Source organism: Anomaloglossus baeobatrachus, chromosome 10, assembly GCF_048569485.1.
Source record: "Anomaloglossus baeobatrachus isolate aAnoBae1 chromosome 10, aAnoBae1.hap1, whole genome shotgun sequence".
NCBI lineage: Eukaryota > Metazoa > Chordata > Amphibia > Anura > Aromobatidae > Anomaloglossus > Anomaloglossus baeobatrachus.
This window is the reverse complement of record NC_134362.1, coordinates 81564025-81580865: the sequence shown is the minus strand read 5'-3', so window position 1 is coordinate 81580865 and position 16841 is coordinate 81564025. Positions and strand designations below refer to the sequence as shown.

Here is a 16841-nt window from a genome sequence, read left to right as displayed (position 1 = left end):
CAGCATGTAATAGACTGCCGGTTATCACCTGTTATCCGCTTTTCCCTAGCCACGTAGGTTGAGGTCACTTTGACATTAAAAAGGCTGTGTTTGCATTACAGAACTGAAAATAGGTTCAGTATCCATCTAAGAGACCTTAGAATTTTAAACTCATATTTTCTTGCCAATTAGAGGCTCTTCAGTATTATGATTCATTGCGAATAATAATTGCCCAAGCCAGCAAATTCTAATTTCAAATGATCCGCTTATCTCTAGACATAACCTGTATTAATCGAACACACAACGCAATATGTTTGCTAGCCACAGCTTGGAAGAAGCACTAAGGAAATTCCACGTTTAGAACGCAGAGCCTAAAAGATAACTAAATATTGAAACGATTTTTTTCTGATACGTTTCATGAAGAAACCAATTAGTAGGGATGTTCATATTCACCGGTCTAGTACTCATAAACTAATTTCACAGTTGATGAAAGTTGTTAAGGTGATGTGCTCTACAATGAGCCATCCAAGTTAATAACAACATGCCAACTGCTGGCTTCTTGCCATGGTAAATTAAGAAATTATAAACACATCATAATAAGGCAATAAATGTGTAGAATTAGTAAAAATAGCAGTTTAGCGTTATTAAGATAAATGCATTCTGCACTAATTTGCACAATGAAAGTATGTCACTTGTCTTGCACCAGATGTATATGTTATAGATTTTTTGCCACACTCAACAAGAAGATTTGGCACATTAGAAAGGAACATGGTTTCTTTGCTTATTGTTTGGAAATTCTTGTAACTAAAAGTAGATTGCAATTTACACGCCATTCTGTCACTAGAATTCCTAGCAATTAGAAAAAATATCACAGAAAAAAACAGCCATTACTAACACGTGCTCAGGTTATGTTACGGGGGGCTGTCTGATAATAAAACATAAAGGAGTATCAGACAGTCAGGGTCCACCGTGCAAAGACTCTGCTGCAGACTATGGCAGAGGATAAGGGGTATATAAGTGCGCCACTGTAAATAGTAATAGCACAAGTGTAGAGTGCAATACCTCTGCTAAACTCACAGAGGAATATAATTAGGAAATAAAGCAATTCCTCCCTTACTTGGAGGGTGTGTGGTATGGTCTCTGTTAATGGTCACAGAGACAAAATCAGTGAGTGTGAAATGGCACCTACCTAGGTCCATTCCTCTAGCGGTGCCAGGAGACGGACAGCAGCGCAAGCCGCACAAAGCTCCTACCTGCGTTCGCTCCACTAGTGTGCGAGGACACGAACCCCTAGATATGGCACCTGCCTAGGTCCGCTCCACTAGTGGTGCAAAGGAGACGGACAGCAGCATAAGCCGCACAAAGCTCCTACCTACAGTTAGGTCCAGAAATATTTGGACAGTGACACAAGTTTTGTTATTTTAGCTGTTTACAAAAACATGTTCAGAAATACAATTATATATATAATATGGGCTGAAAGTGCACACTCCCAGCTACAATATGAGAGTTTTCACATCCAAATCGGAGAAAGGGTTTAGGAATCATAGCTCTGTAATGCATAGCCTCCTCTTTTTCAAGGGGCCAAAAGTAATTGGACAAGGGACTCTAAGGGCTACAATTAACTCTGAAGGCGTCTCCCTCGTTAACCTGTAATCAATGAAGTAGTTAAAAGGTCTGGGGTTGATTACAGGTGTGTGGTTTTGCATTTGGAAGCTGTTGTTGTGACCAGACAACATGCGGTCTAAGGAACTCTCAATTGAGGTGAAGCAGAACATCCTGAGGCTGAAAAAAAGAAAAAATCCATCAGAGAGATAGCAGACATGCTTGGAGTAGCAAAATCAACAGTCGGGTACATTCTGAGAAAAAACGAATTGACTGGTGAGCTTGGGAACTCAAAAAGGCCTGGGCGTCCACCGATGACAACAGTGGTGGATGATCGCCGCATACTTTCTTTGGTGAAGAAGAACCCGTTCACAACATCAACTGAAGTCCAAAACACTCTCAGTGAAGTAGGTGTATCTGTCTCTAAGTCAACAGTAAAGAGAAGACTCCATGAAAGTAAATACAGAGGGTTCACATCTAGATGCAAACCATTCATCAATTCCAAAAATAGACAGGCCAGAGTTAAATTTGCTGAAAAACACCTCATGAAGCCAGCTCAGTTCTGGAAAAGTATTCTATGGACAGATGAGACAAAGATCAACCTGTACCAGAATGATGGGAAGAAAAAAGTTTGGAGAAGAAAGGGAACGGCACATGATCCAAGGCACACCACATCCTCTGTAAAACATGGTGGAGGCAACGTGATGGCATGGGCATGCATGGCTTTCAATGGCACTGGGTCACTTGTGTTTATTGATGACATAACAGCAGACAAGAGTAGCCGGATGAATTCTGAAGTGTACCGGGATATACTTTCAGCCCAGATTCAGCCAAATGCCGCAAAGTTGATCGGACGGCGCTTCATAGTACAGATGGACAATGACCCCAAGCATACAGCCAAAGCTACCCAGGAGTTCATGAGTGCAAAAAAGTGGAACATTCTGCAATGGCCAAGTCAATCACCAGATCTTAACCCAATTGAGCATGCATTTCACTTGCTCAAATCCAGACTTAAGACGGAAAGACCCACAAACATGCAAGACCTGAAGGCTGCGGCTGTAAAGGCCTGGAAAAGCATTAAGAAGGAGGAAACCCAGCGTTTGGTGATGTCCATGGGTTCCAGACTTAAGGCAGTGATTGCCTCCAAAAGATTCGCAAGAAAATATTGAAAATAAAAATATTTTGTTTGGTTTATTTGTCCAATTACTTTTGACCTCCTAAAATGTGGAGTGTTTGTAAAGAAATGTGTACAATTCCTACAATTTCTATCAGATATTTTTGTTCAAACCTTCAAATTAAACGTTACAATCTGCACTTGAATTCTGTTGTAGAGGTTTCATTACAAATCCAATGTGGTGGCATGCAGACCCCAACTCGTGAAAATTGTGTCACTGTCCAAATATTTCTGGACCTAACTGTATGTTCGCTCCCCTAGTGTGCGAGGATACAAACAACTGCGAGACGCAGTATAAGGAACGTTACCCTAGCAACAACGTGCACCTACGAGTAGAATCACAAGGCCCAGCCAGACCACGTGCCTCAGGCACCTGCCTATGTCCGCTCCCCTAAGACGTAAGGATACGGACCGCAGCCAAAGCTGTAAGGTATAAGAACGCTACCCTACCAGTAGCGCTCACCTAGCATAGACAGAGAGATGCCTAGAGGGACGTGCACAGAGCGCCTACTCTCATGCATGAACCAAGAGGACTGAGCGCCGGGCGGCATGCGTCAGGGTCTTATATAGACTCTGTGCCTCATCTAAGATGGAGGACACCAGAGCCAATCCGCTGCCAGAACGACAGCAATGACGTCACGCTGGCCTATCACCGAGCAAAGCGTCACAAGCACATGACCAGCTACCAATCGGCATAGAAGGTGTCAGAGACATGTGACCACGTGTCACAAGCACATGACCAGCGGCCAATCAGCTTAGAAGATGTCAGAGACATGTGACCTCGTGTCAGCGATGATGTCACCCGCACATGTGCAATGGCTCCAAGATAGGACTTAGTCTCCAGCGCTTGCACATGTGCAGTAGCAAGAAATTCGAACATAGTCTCCAGTGCTCGCACATGTGCAGTAGCAAGAAATCCAAACATAGTCTCCAGTGCCACAGCAATCGTAACAGTACCTCCCCCTCAAGGGCCCCCCTCCCGGCGACGCAGGTAATCGGCAACTAAGTCGGGAGCATGGACAGCCTCCTCAGGCTCCCAAGAGCGATGTTCCGGGCTGTAGCCCTCCCAATCTATCAAGAAGAACCTGCGCCCTCTAACCATCTTAGAACCAACTATGGCTCGTACCTCATAGCTAGAGCGAGAGGAATCAGAGGCAGGAGAGTGCACTTCATGAGCATGAGGTAAAATAGCCGGCTTTAGCAGTGAGACATGGAATTTGTCATGGATCCTAAGATGGATGGGTAACTTCAATTGGTAGACTACAGGATTTACCTGTCGAAGAACCTCATAAGGACCCAGGAAGCGAGGAGCAAATTTGACAGAGCTCACTCTAAGTTTCACGTGTTTTGCAGAGAGCCACACACAGTCCCCCGGAGAAAAGACAGGAGCCGGGCGACGAAACCGATCGGACACCGTCTTCATACAGTCCTTAGCTGCTTGGATCGACTCTTGATTCCGATCCCAAACCTCTCTGGCATTAGTTGCCCAGTCGGCCACAAGAGGAGGAGGTGCAGCAGCGGGAAACTGTACCAGTACCCTAGGGTGTTGCCCATTATTGAGTATGAACGGTGTCTGCCCAGTGGCCTCAGCCAGCGAATTGTTAAGGGCAAATTCTGCCCAGGGTAGGAGGGAGGACCAGTTATCGTGGTTCTCAGCAACAAAATATCGAAGGTATATAATCATGGATTGATTGGTACGCTCAACCAAACCATTGGTCTCCGGATGGTATGCCGAAGAGAGATTCAACTCAATTTGCAGAAGGCTACAAAGATCTCGCCAGAAACGGGAAGCAAATTGCGGGCCACTATCCTAAATGATACGATCTGGCATCCCGTGAAGCCTTAAGACATGCTTGAGGAATAGTTTGGCTAGTACCCTGGAAGATGGGATTCTCGATAACGGTACGAGATGAACCATCCGGGAGAAATGGTCCGTAATGACCCACACAAATCTATGTCCCTGTGAACACGGAAGATTACCCACAAAGTCCATGCCTAATACTTCCCATGGTCTATCTGGCACTGGTAAAGGATGCAAGTGCCCAGCTGGTCTCTGCCGTAATGGACAGTTGCGAGCAAACGAGTAGCAGGAACTGACATATCTCTAGACGTGGCTGGCTAAGTGTGGCCACCAATACCACCTCTCGAGTAACTCTCGTGTCCGTCTAATACCAAAATGCCCACCCACCTTTGAGGTGTGGGCCCACGACAGTATATCATTCTGTCGATCCGGCGGAACAAAGGTCTTGCCCGGTGGGATTTGGTCTAACGTCACAGGGGAGAGCGTATGAAAAACCCTGGAGGGAAGGATAAGACGAGGTTCGTCAATCTCTTCCTGGGTAGAAACCATAGAGCGAGACAGAGCGTCTGCCTTGTTATTCTTACTCCTAGACAGATAGTTGATGGAGAAGTGAAAGCGGGAGAAAAACAAGGACCAGCGGGCTTGGCGAGGATTCAGACGCTGAGCGGTTTGTAAGTACGTCAGATTCTTATGGTCTGTATAGACCTGGAAAGGATGTTTCGCTCCTTCTAGCAAGTGACGCCACTCCTCCTAGGCTAATCTCAGGGCGAGCAGTTCCCTATCCCCAATGGTATAGTTTCTCTCTGCCGGTGAAAAGGTTTTAGCAAAGAAGAAACACGGCCTTTTTCTACCTACACCGTTCTTTTGATACAAGACCGCACCAGCACCCACTGAAGAGGCATCAACCTCCAAGAGGAAGGGCTTATTCTCATCGGGTCTTTGAAGAATGGGAGCAGTTGAAAAGTGTCTTTTTACTGCCTCAAAAGCCTGGGATGTCTCAGTAGACCAGACTTTTGGATTAGCACCTTTCTTAGTCAAGGCCACCAAAGGGGCCACCAAAGTGGAGAAATGGGATATGAACTGCCAGTAATAATTTATGAATCCTAAGAAGCGTTGCACCGCCTTCAAGGAATGAGGTTCGGACCATTCCAAGACAGCAGAGAGCTTCACAGGATCCATAGCCAGACCCTCTTGTGAGATAATGTAACCCAAAAAAGGCAAGGATGACTGCTCGAATACACACTTTTTGAGTTTAGCAAACAATGAGTGCTCCCTTAAACGGGAAAGGACACGAACGACATCCTGACGATGAGTCTCCAGATCAGGAGAAAAAATCAGGATGTCGTCCAGATACACCACGACGGAGGATAACAGTAAATCCCTGAACACATCGTCTACGAAGTCCTGAAATACTGCGGGTGCATTACATAAACCAAAAGGCATATTCATAGGTATTCATAGTAACCGTCTCGGGTGTTAAAAGCGGTCTTCCATTCGTCACCCTCTCGAATTCGTACCAAGTTATACGCACCCCGCAGATCCAACTTCGTAAAAACCTGAGCTCCCCTCAGTCTGTCAAAGAGCTCTGAAATTAAAGGTAACGGGTATTTGTTCTTTATTGTGATTGCGTTGAGACCCCTGTAATCTATGCAGGGACGCAAATCACCCTCTTTCTTCTGAACAAAGAAAAACCCAGCTCCCGCGGGAGAGACAGACTTACGAATGAAGCTCTTCTCTAAACTCTCTCTTATAAAGGTCGACATGGCCTCCGACTCAGGTATTGACAGGGGGTAAACCCTGCCCTTAGGTGGAACCAAACCTGGGATAAGGTCTATGGCACAGTCATACGGCCTATGGGGTGGAAGAACCTCAGCACCTTGTTTGCAGAACACGTCAGCGAACTCCAAAGAGGGTGTAGGTATGGGAGAGAGATCAGTTGATGCAACCGCAACAACCTTAGGTGGTAAGGGAAGACATCAGGACTGACATTTCGAATCCCAACTAATAATGCGGTCGGACTCCCAGTCAATTAGAGGAGCATGGGTCCGAAGCCATGGGAGACCCAGATGAACGTCGTCTATACCCTCAGGTAAAACAAGAAAAGAAATCTCCTCTATGTGACCCTGAGACAGGGAAAGGCGCAAGGGAACTGTCCTCAATGTAATGGAGTCAGACAACATAGTCCCATTAACAACACGGACAGGAATAGGCGCCTCTAACATGATAGAGGGAATATTGTGTCTCTTTACAAATCCTGAGGACACAAAAGTCCCGTCAGTTCCGGAATCCACAAAAGCCATAATAGGCCATGTATTCTCAGAGAATGAGAGCTGACCTGGGATACTACACTTAGAGGGTGCAGAAGACGTCTCTAGTAACCCCCCTCTAATGGCTAATGGTTACTAGGCCTGGGAGTTTCCCTGACGGCTAGGACACTTGTTGGCATAGTGCCCAGCCTGACGACATACGTAACATATAGGAGGACCAGACCTGCGTAGTCTGGAGGACATATGACCTAACTCCATAGGAGTGGGAGATGTCTCAGATGCTGAGGAAGATGGTAATGGACCCTCAACAACTGGAATAGCCCAATGCTTAGGGCGTGAGGAAGAGACCTCAAGTCTATGTTCCTTATGGCGTTCGTCGATCCTTGTTGCTACAGTGATTAAGTCCTCCAGAGAAGCAGGGACCTCACGAGTAGCAAGGGCATCCTTGACATAGCCTGCCAACCCTCTCCAGAAGATAGGAATCAACACCTTCTCTAGCCAATCTAGTTCTGCCGCCAGAGAGCTAAAAGCAATGGCATAAGAACTAGTGGATAACGAACCCTGAGATAGATCTAACAGTCTCAGGGCCACATCATGGGTAACCTGCGGACCCATGAATACCACTTTAAGAGCTTCAAGAAAGTCTTGATGTCTCAGAGTAACCACATCAGAGCGCTCCCATAGGGGAGTCGCCCATTCTAAGGCTTTGTCCTGAAGTAAGGATATGATAAAGCCTACTCTGGACCTCTCCGTAGAGAAGCGAGAAGAGTTGACCTCTAGGTGTATCTGACACTGACTAATGAAACCACGACATGATCTGGCATCGCCACAATACCTGTTTGGCAGAGCAAGTCGAGGATCATGTGCAGATGTCACCATGGTCTGAGGTTTATCCTGAATAGTCTTGAGCCGTGACTCAAGTACTTGTATGTAACGGTGTAACTGCTGATATTCTGCCATAACTGCCAGACCCTTGGATCAGTCCTAATGTAACGGGGGGCTGTCTGACAATAAAACCCAAAGGAATATCAGACAGTCAGGGTCCACCGTGCAAAGACTTTGCTGCAGACTATGGCAGAGGATAAGGGGTATATAAGTGTGCCACTGTAAATAGTAATAGCACAAGTGCAGAGTGCAATACCTCTGTTAAACTCACAGAGGAATATAATTAGGAAATAAAGTAATTCCTCCCTTACTTGGAGGGTGTGTGGTATGGTCTCTGTTAATGGTCACAGAGACAAAATCAGTGAGTGTGAAATGGCACCTACCTAGGTCCGTTCCTCTAGCAGTGCCAGGAGACGGACAGCAGCGTAAGCCGCACAAAGCTCCTACCTATGTTCGCTCCCCTAGTGTGCGAGGATACGAACAACTGCCAGACGCAGTATAAGGAACGTTACCCTAGCAGCAACGTCCACCTACGAGTAGAATCACAAGGCCCAGCCGGACCATGTGCCTCAGGCACCTGCCTATGTCCACTCCACTAAGATGTAAGGATACGGACCGCAGCCAAAGCTGTAAGGTATAAGAACGCTACCCTGCCGGTAGCGCTGACCTAGCATAGACAGAGAGATGCCTAGAGGGACGTGCACAGAGCGTCTACTCTCATGCATGAACCAAGAGGACTGAGCGCCGGGCGACATGCGTCAGGGTCTTATATAGACTCTGCGCCTCATCCAAGATGGAGGACACCAGAGCAAATCTGCTGCCAGAACGACAGCAATGATGTCACGCTGGCCTATCACCGAGCAAAGCGTCACAAGCACATGACCAGCGACCAATCGGTATAGAAGGTGTCAGAGACATGTGACCTCGTGTCAGCGATGATGTCACCCACACATGTGCAATGGCTCCAAGATAGGACTTAGTCTCCAGCGCTTTCACATGTGCAGTAGCAAGAAATCCGAACATAGTCTCCAGTGCCACAGCAACCGTAACAGGTTACCAATAGAGTTGAGCGATGTTCGAGGCTCGAGGTTCGCCAATTTCATGTTCGAGTGATTTTGGGGGGTGTTCGAGCTCGAACTCGAGCTTTTTGGTAAATGCTCGACAGTTCGAGTTACGTTTGAGAACGGTTCGATCAACAAAAAGCCTAGCTAGTTACTAGCTGGATTTTCACTGTAATAGTGTGAGTCACTGTGAATCATGCTATTACCAAATTTCAGCATATAGTGCGTGTCATGCCTTCATAGAAATGCATATAATTAGTTTATTATGCCAAGTAATAAGATTACATTTAGTAATTGACATTGATACTGTCCACTTGTCCAGTGATATCCAACAGCGCCATCTGTTGACAATGTTGTCTTACTGCAGTTAGTTTAATGTTTCACTGGTTACTGTGCAATGAACATTGTCCTACCAAGGCTTATGTAGTTACCCATCAGACCTTGCATAGGCTCTGCCCCTTCTTCTTCAGCAGCCATTTCAGTTACATGAACACACACATTCTGCATGCTGAATATCTCTCCAGATCTCTGCTCCTTATGTTTGCCTCTACATAGCACAGTCGGTGAGTTATGATCCCCTGGTTAGGGCTCATCAAAATTATAATGTAGTTGGTCTGTTCTGCAAGTATTATCCTGTCATTAGCTAATATGTATTCGCCATGTAGTGCATTTACCCTGCATGTCCTGTATCAAATGGAATGCTATGTAACTCAGATATGTTGTATGTTGTACTTAGTATTTTCATTTATTTCTTGTAGTTTTACACTGATCTCATTAATAAAAGTTGTAAAGGACCCCCAGCGTCCGAGTCAATGCATTGATGGGAAAGAGTTAAGCTGTCTGTCAACTCGTCTTCCAACGCACAGATTGAGGGTGCCAGAACAGTAAAACGACTGCTATTAACGGGGTTGAAGCATAGACGCCGACTTCTATCAGAGAGCAGTCAAGCCGCATACAGACACCATGTCAGATAGAGGATCTGAAGTTTATGTAACACGCTCCCATGTAAGCTCGTCAGCTTCAAGGAAGTCTGTGAGCAGCGCTGCAATTGCCACCGCCAGGGCGAAGGCGGAAGCCGCCAAAGTGAGAGCTGCCTTTGCTGAACAAGAGTTGAAATTAAAGACAGAAAAAGCACGTCTAGAAGCCGACCTTGCAAAACTTGCTGTAGACACAGAAGCAGCAGCAGCAGAAGCTGAAGTACAGGCTTTAGAAGAAGCAGCACGCAGCGACAGTAAAAGTTTCAGGTTAAGGCTCGGACCCGAACTCAGTCATCGGGATATCTCACAACGCACTTCAGACTACGTGCTAAAGCATACCGCATCAGACGACCGTCTACATTCAGCTCCAAGAGAGAGACTTAATCCTGCCATTCAGCCATCAACCTTCATTCAACAAACATCCCATGTTAAGCATGAAGGTAATTCCGTCCACCTAACACCATCAGTGTCACCTGCACCCAAGTTTGTAGATTCCTATTACACAGCGAACCGTCCCAAAATGGAGGACCCCGATGGTGACTATCATGGCGACAACGTATTTGATGGCAACAATAACTCACTGGGACCTCATCATAGCAACATGTATCAGGACCACCCTCTCAGAAATCAAGAGCTACCAGATTTCCTCAAGTTCTTCGCACGCCGTGAGTTACTCACCAAAGGTCTTTTAAAGTTTAACGACCGTCCTGAAAGTTACAGAGCGTGGAGAGCTTCCTTCAGAAACGCCACGGCCGGCCTGGACATCTCTGCCAATGAAGAGATCGATCTCTTGGTCAAGTGGCTAGGAAACGAATCAGCAGAACATGCAAAACGCATCAGGGATATCAGCATCAACCACCCGAGCAAAGGTTTGTGCCTGTTATGGGAGAGACTTGATGAGTGCTATGGCTCTTCAGAGAGGATAGAAGAATCCCTCTTCAAAAGGTTGGAGGACTTTCCCAAGATCTCTAATAAGAGCTTTCACATGCTAAGAGAATTGAGCGACCTCTTGGTAGAACTCCAAGTCGCCAAGTTTGAAGGAGACCTGCCAGGCCTCGCGTCCCTAGATGCAGCCAGAGGTATTAAACCCATAGTGAATAAGTTGCCTTACAGTCTGCAAGAGAAATGGTTGAACCGGGGTTCAGATTACAAACAACGTCACAACGTGCCGTTTCCTCCATTCCATGTCTTCGTAGATTTTGTGCGCCAGCAAGCCAAGATCAGGAATGATCCCAGCTTTGACCTTTCCACCGCAGATCCCATCAACCCACGAACAGGTAAGCCTGCTCCAGTACGCAACCCTCGAGGCTCACCTATCACTGTACACAAAACTAATGTGTCTGCTACAGATTCATCACGCAAGACCCACAGTACAACAGAACCTGAAGGGTCACTAACAATTGACCCAGACAAAGAGTGCCCCCTACACAAAAGGCCTCACCCACTGCAACAGTGCAGGAGTTTTAGAGGAAAATCTCTTAAAGACCGTAGAATCTTCCTCAGAGAAAACAACATATGTTACAGATGTTGTGCATCCACATCTCACTTAGCTAGAGACTGCAATGCCAGTATCACTTGTTCGGAGTGTAACAGTCAAGAGCACAGCACAGCTCTACACCCAGAACCAGCCCCACAGAATTCCACGCACATCGACCGACTTACAGAGCACGGCGGGGAGGAGACAGACAGTACACCTCCTGAAGTGTCACCCCAGTGCACTCAAGTTTGTGGAGAAGGTCTCACTAACAAATCCTGTTCAAAGATCTGTCTGGTTACAGTTTACCCTATGGGCTACAGAGAAAAAGCGGTTAAACTCTATGCTATACTCGACGACCAGAGTAATAGATCACTCGCCAGCTCAGCTTTCTTTGACATCTTTGGAATCAAGGGACTTAGCTGCTCCTACTCACTGAAAACATGTACAGGAGTGAGTGAAGAATCTGGCAGGAGGGCAACAGGTTATCAAATCGAATCCCTAGATGGGAAGACATCCTTACCCCTTCCTACATTAATCGAGTGCAATGCCATCCCGAACAATAGAGAAGAGATACCCACTCCAGAAGCGGCACTACACCATCCCCATTTGAGAAACATAGCGCATCTCATTCCTGCACTTAATTCTCAAGCCAAGTTGGTCCTTTTGCTGGGGAGAGACATCATCAGAGTTCACAAGGTGAGGAAACAGATAAACGGTCCTCATAACTCGCCCTACGCTCAGAAGCTAGATCTAGGATGGGTAGTTATAGGGGACGTCTGCCTCGGAAAAGTTCCCAAGCCGAACAACATCCAATCTCTCTACACGAACACATTGGAGAGTGGCCGTCCATCCTTTTTCCTACCCTGCCCCAACAAATTCCTAGTGAAGGAGAATCTCACCAATTCGGCACACTTAAATGGTGGGAAAGACAGATACGCCATGGATGAATTGTGCGACGGAGACAAAGATCATCTAGGGTGCGCTGTCTTTCAAAAGACCAAAGGAGATTATAAACTAGCCCATTCCATTGAAGATGAGACCTTCCTAGAGATAATGGATCAAGGATTTCACAAGGATGAAAACGACAGCTGGGTGGCTCCACTACCATTCAAGCCACAAAGACCCTGTCTTCCTAACAACAAAGAGATGGCACTAAAGCGCCTTACCTACTTAAAGCCAAGTTTCTCAAAGAAGCCAGAAATGGAGGTACATTTCTTTGCTTTCATGGACAAAATATTCAAAATACCAACCGACCAAAATCCTGCAGACCATGCGACCAGAGCGGTATCGGCACCACGCCTCAAAGACACTGACTGGCTAGTCAGACCTGCATTTCTGTATCAACCAGTACCCACTGCTCACGAGACACATACACATGAACTCTTCGAACCAGAATCAGATGTAGAGCTACGGCCTCAAGTTTCCACACTTAGCACAACGATCACCAACAGGCACCTTGATTCTCGCCGCTTCCTCAGATTCTCTACCTGTAGATCGGCCTACAGAGCCTTGACTTGCCTGATCCATGTCATTAGATCCTTTAAAAACAGACAGTCGAGACCAGCTCCATGCAAAGGCTGGCATCGTTGTCATAAAGCTTACACAGTAGAAGAGCTCACGCAAGCCAAACACGCAATCATCTGTTGTGTACAGCATGAAGCTTATACCCAGACTCTAGAGTCCCTCCGGAACCACAGAAGCGTCCCAAAAGATAGTCCCCTTAAAAAACTGGACCCGTTTGTGGATACTCAAGGACTGCTGAGAGTCGGGGGACGAATTTCAAATGCAAAGCTTGAAAATGACGAGTGTACTCCAATCATTGTTCCTCATGGCCATGTTGCTTTCCTGCTGGTTGAGCATTATCACGCACAGGTTAGACATCAAGGGCGCTTGATAACTGAAGGAGCCCTACGGGAAGCGGGTTTCTGGATAACAGGAGCTAAGCGACTTGTGAGTAGAGTCATCTTCAAATGTATCATCTGCAGGAAACTCCGTGGTTCTTGTCAATCCCAAAAAATGGCAGACCTACCAGCAGACCGTTTGAGTACCGAACCTCCTTTTACTAACGTGGGCCTCGATGTGTTTGGTCCCTGGTCAGTTGTCACACGTCAGACTAGGGGAGGACATGCAAACAGCAAGCGCTGGGCCGTCTTGTTCACATGTTTGAGTATTAGAGCCGTACACATAGAAGTCATTGAGACAATGGACACATCCAGCTTCATAAATGCCTTCAGACGATTCATTTCTCTCAGAGGACATGTAAAGCATATACGCTCTGACAGAGGATCTAACTTTGTAGGAGCATGTGGTGAACTAAAGATTCCCTCAAATCTGGACATTAACCAAGTAGAAAGACGTCTTTCAGAACTAGGTTGTACGTGGACCTTTAACCCACCGCACTCATCTCATATGGGAGGTGTGTGGGAGCGCATGATCGGCATCGCTCGCAGAATCCTCGATTCCATCTTTCTGCAACTTGGTCCTTCGAAGCTCACTCATGAGACTCTAACAACCTTCATGGCCGAGGTAGTAGCTATAATGAACGCCAGACCACTGGTTCCCATATCCAATGACCCTGATGACCTATCTCTGCTCACCCCTTCAACTCTCCTCACCCAGAAGTTTAATGTGAGTATGCCGACTTCTGGAGAGTTTACTACAAAAGACTTGTACAGATCTCAATGGAAAAGAGTTCAAATGTTAGCAGACCTTTTCTGGACTAAGTGGAGAAAACAATATCTCTCTACATTACAGACAAGAGACAAATGGCAAGATAGTAGACCCAACATGAAACCTGGGAATGTCGTCCTAGTGAAGAACACTCAGTCTAAAAGGAACGAGTGGCCTCTAGGATTGGTAACCAAGGTCTTCCCAAGTCAAGACGGACAGGTCAGGAAAGTGGAAATCAAGATTCCCAAGCAAAGTGGAAAGCTGTTTCTTAGACCTGTATCTGAACTTATTCTATTGCTCTAGTTTAAGTTTGTGGCATTCCCCCGGATGCCAGACGGGGAGTGTCATGCCTTCATAGAAATGCATATAATTAGTTTATTATGCCAAGTAATAAGATTACATTTAGTAATTGACATTGATACTGTCCACTTGTCCAGTGATATCCAACAGCGCCATCTGTTGACAATGTTGTCTTACTGCAGTTAGTTTAATGTTTCACTGGTTACTGTGCAATGAACATTGTCCTACCAAGGCTTATGTAGTTACCCATCAGACCTTGCATAGGCTCTGCCCCTTCTTCTTCAGCAGCCATTTCAGTTACATGAACACACACATTCTGCATGCTGAATATCTCTCCAGATCTCTGCTCCTTATGTTTGCCTCTACATAGCACAGTCGGTGAGTTATGATCCCCTGGTTAGGGCTCATCAAAATTATAATGTAGTTGGTCTGTTCTGCAAGTATTATCCTGTCATTAGCTAATATGTATTCGCCATGTAGTGCATTTACCCTGCATGTCCTGTATCAAATGGAATGCTATGTAACTCAGATATGTTGTATGTTGTACTTAGTATTTTCATTTATTTCTTGTAGTTTTACACTGATCTCATTAATAAAAGTTGTAAAGGACCCCCAGCGTCCGAGTCAATGCATTGATGGGAAAGAGTTAAGCTGTCTGTCAACTCGTCTTCCAACGCACAGATTGAGGGTGCCAGAACAGTGCGCGGGGGGGGACGGGGTTTAGATCTCTGCTGCTGCAGAGTGCTGATATAATGCCGATCGCCATTTTTTTATTTTTTTTTCCCTAACCACGCTTGCAGTGGGGCAGGCCAGGATGTCAGCCAATCACAGAAATATTTAAAAAAAACTGACGCGCACATCCCACAAGGGTGTATAGGTGCCAGCTGAAAAAACCTAGCAAATACAAAATGGATACAGCCGCACACTAAATGCCATCAATGTATAAGGGAACTCTGGTACTGCATTACTGCAATATGAAAAAATGAGATTTTTAGTTTATGAATTGGCCAATACATGTAAGCCCGGAAACCAACGGCAAAGTAAATCTCAATATTCCGGGTCCCTAACTAAAAAGCCACTATGTAGGTTAAAAACATCCATGTCTGGGCAGCCAATCACAGACACACACACAGCTAGGTGGATTTTTGCCAGACAAGCAAGGGCATGTGTCATAGGCTGTGCATGTCCCATGTCCTTCCCTTATAAGATACGGCCATTTTCCCCTTTGCCTCCATTACCTGTCTTCTGCGTTTTGGTGACAGTCACCGCTCACGCTGCTGCTGCTGCTGTGTGCGCTATAGAGATACAGTGCAATCTACACAGCGCTTTAGGGATTAGAGACTGTTTGTTATTTCAGCCCTTTTCAGGGCTAATTTACAGGCGTTCATAGCCATAGCTGCTAGGCAGGTCCATGCAAACGCAGTGTAGGGTTTTAGATAACAGCGTCTGCCTACCTCAGCTCAGGCAATTCCTTGCTGCATTTTTTCATTAGCAGGGATAGAAAGAGAGGCTTCCTTTGCTGTCCACTGACCCACAGCACCCGGGCAATGTACCCACTTGCCCATTGTTGCCACACTATTGTATTTGCCCAAAGAGCTGACACTTTTTGTACCATCCTAAAAGTGTCTGGAATACTAACTTAGTGTTCCTTTGCTGTCCACTGACCCACAGCACCCGGCATTGTACCCACCTGCCCATTTTTGCCACGCTATTTTATTTGCCCAAAGAGCTGACATTTTGTGCAATCCTAAAAGTGTCTGGAATACTAAGTTAGTGTTCCTTTGCTGTCATCTACCCACAGCAGCCGGGCATTGTACCCACCTGTCCATTGTTGCCACGCTATTTTATTTGCCTAAAGAGCTGACACTTTTTGTACCATCCTAAAAGTGTCTGAAATACTAACTTAGTGTTCCTTTGCTGTCTACTGACCCACAGCACCCCTGCATTGTAGCCACCTGCCCATTTTTGCCACGCTATTTTATTTGCCCAAACAGCTGACACTTTTTGTGCCATCCTAACAGTGTATGGAATAGTAACTTAGTGTTCCTTTGCTGTCCACTGACCCACAGCACCCGGGCATTGTACCCACCTGCCCATTTTTGCCACGCTATTTTATTTGCCCAAAGAGCTAACACTTTTTGTGCCATCCTAAAAGTTTCTGGAATACTAACTTAGTGTTCCTTTGCTGTCCACTGACCCACAGCACCCAGGCATTGTACCCAACTGCCCAGTTTTGCCACACTATTTTATTTCCCCAAAGAGCTGACACTTTTTCTGCCATCCTAAAAGTGTCTGCAATACTACCTTAGTGTTCCTTTGCTGGCAATCACGGTACAGCACCTGTGCATGGTACACACCTGTCCATTTTTGCTACGCAAACTGTGCTGCCACTGTTAGGGGTACTTTGCGCGCTGCGACATCGCAAGCCGATGCTGCGATGTCGAGCGTGATAGTCCCCGCCCCCGCCGCAGCAGCGATATCTTGTGATTGCTGCCGTAGCGAACATTATCGCTACGGCAGATTCACATGCACTTACCTGCCCTGCAACGTCGCTCTGGCTGGCGATCCGCCTCCTTCCTAAGGGGGCGGGTCGTGAGGCGTCACAGCGACGTCACACGGCAGGCGGCCAATAGAAGCGGAGGGGCGGA

General features: G+C 46.3%; 1 protein-coding gene across 1 annotated transcript in view; it reads left to right on the top strand.

Moving 5' to 3' along the window:
- Window positions 1-9112: 9112 nt before the first annotated feature.
- LOC142254362 (uncharacterized) overlaps window positions 9113-16841 on the top strand; it is a 100554-nt gene continuing 92825 nt past the window's right edge. Inside the window, exons 1-2 of the mRNA XM_075325408.1 lie at window positions 9113-9332; window positions 9528-12240. Of these exons, the coding sequence (XP_075181523.1) occupies window positions 9733-12240 (2508 nt within the window). The 5' untranslated portion in view covers window positions 9113-9332; window positions 9528-9732. The remainder of the gene's footprint in view (window positions 9333-9527; window positions 12241-16841) is intronic.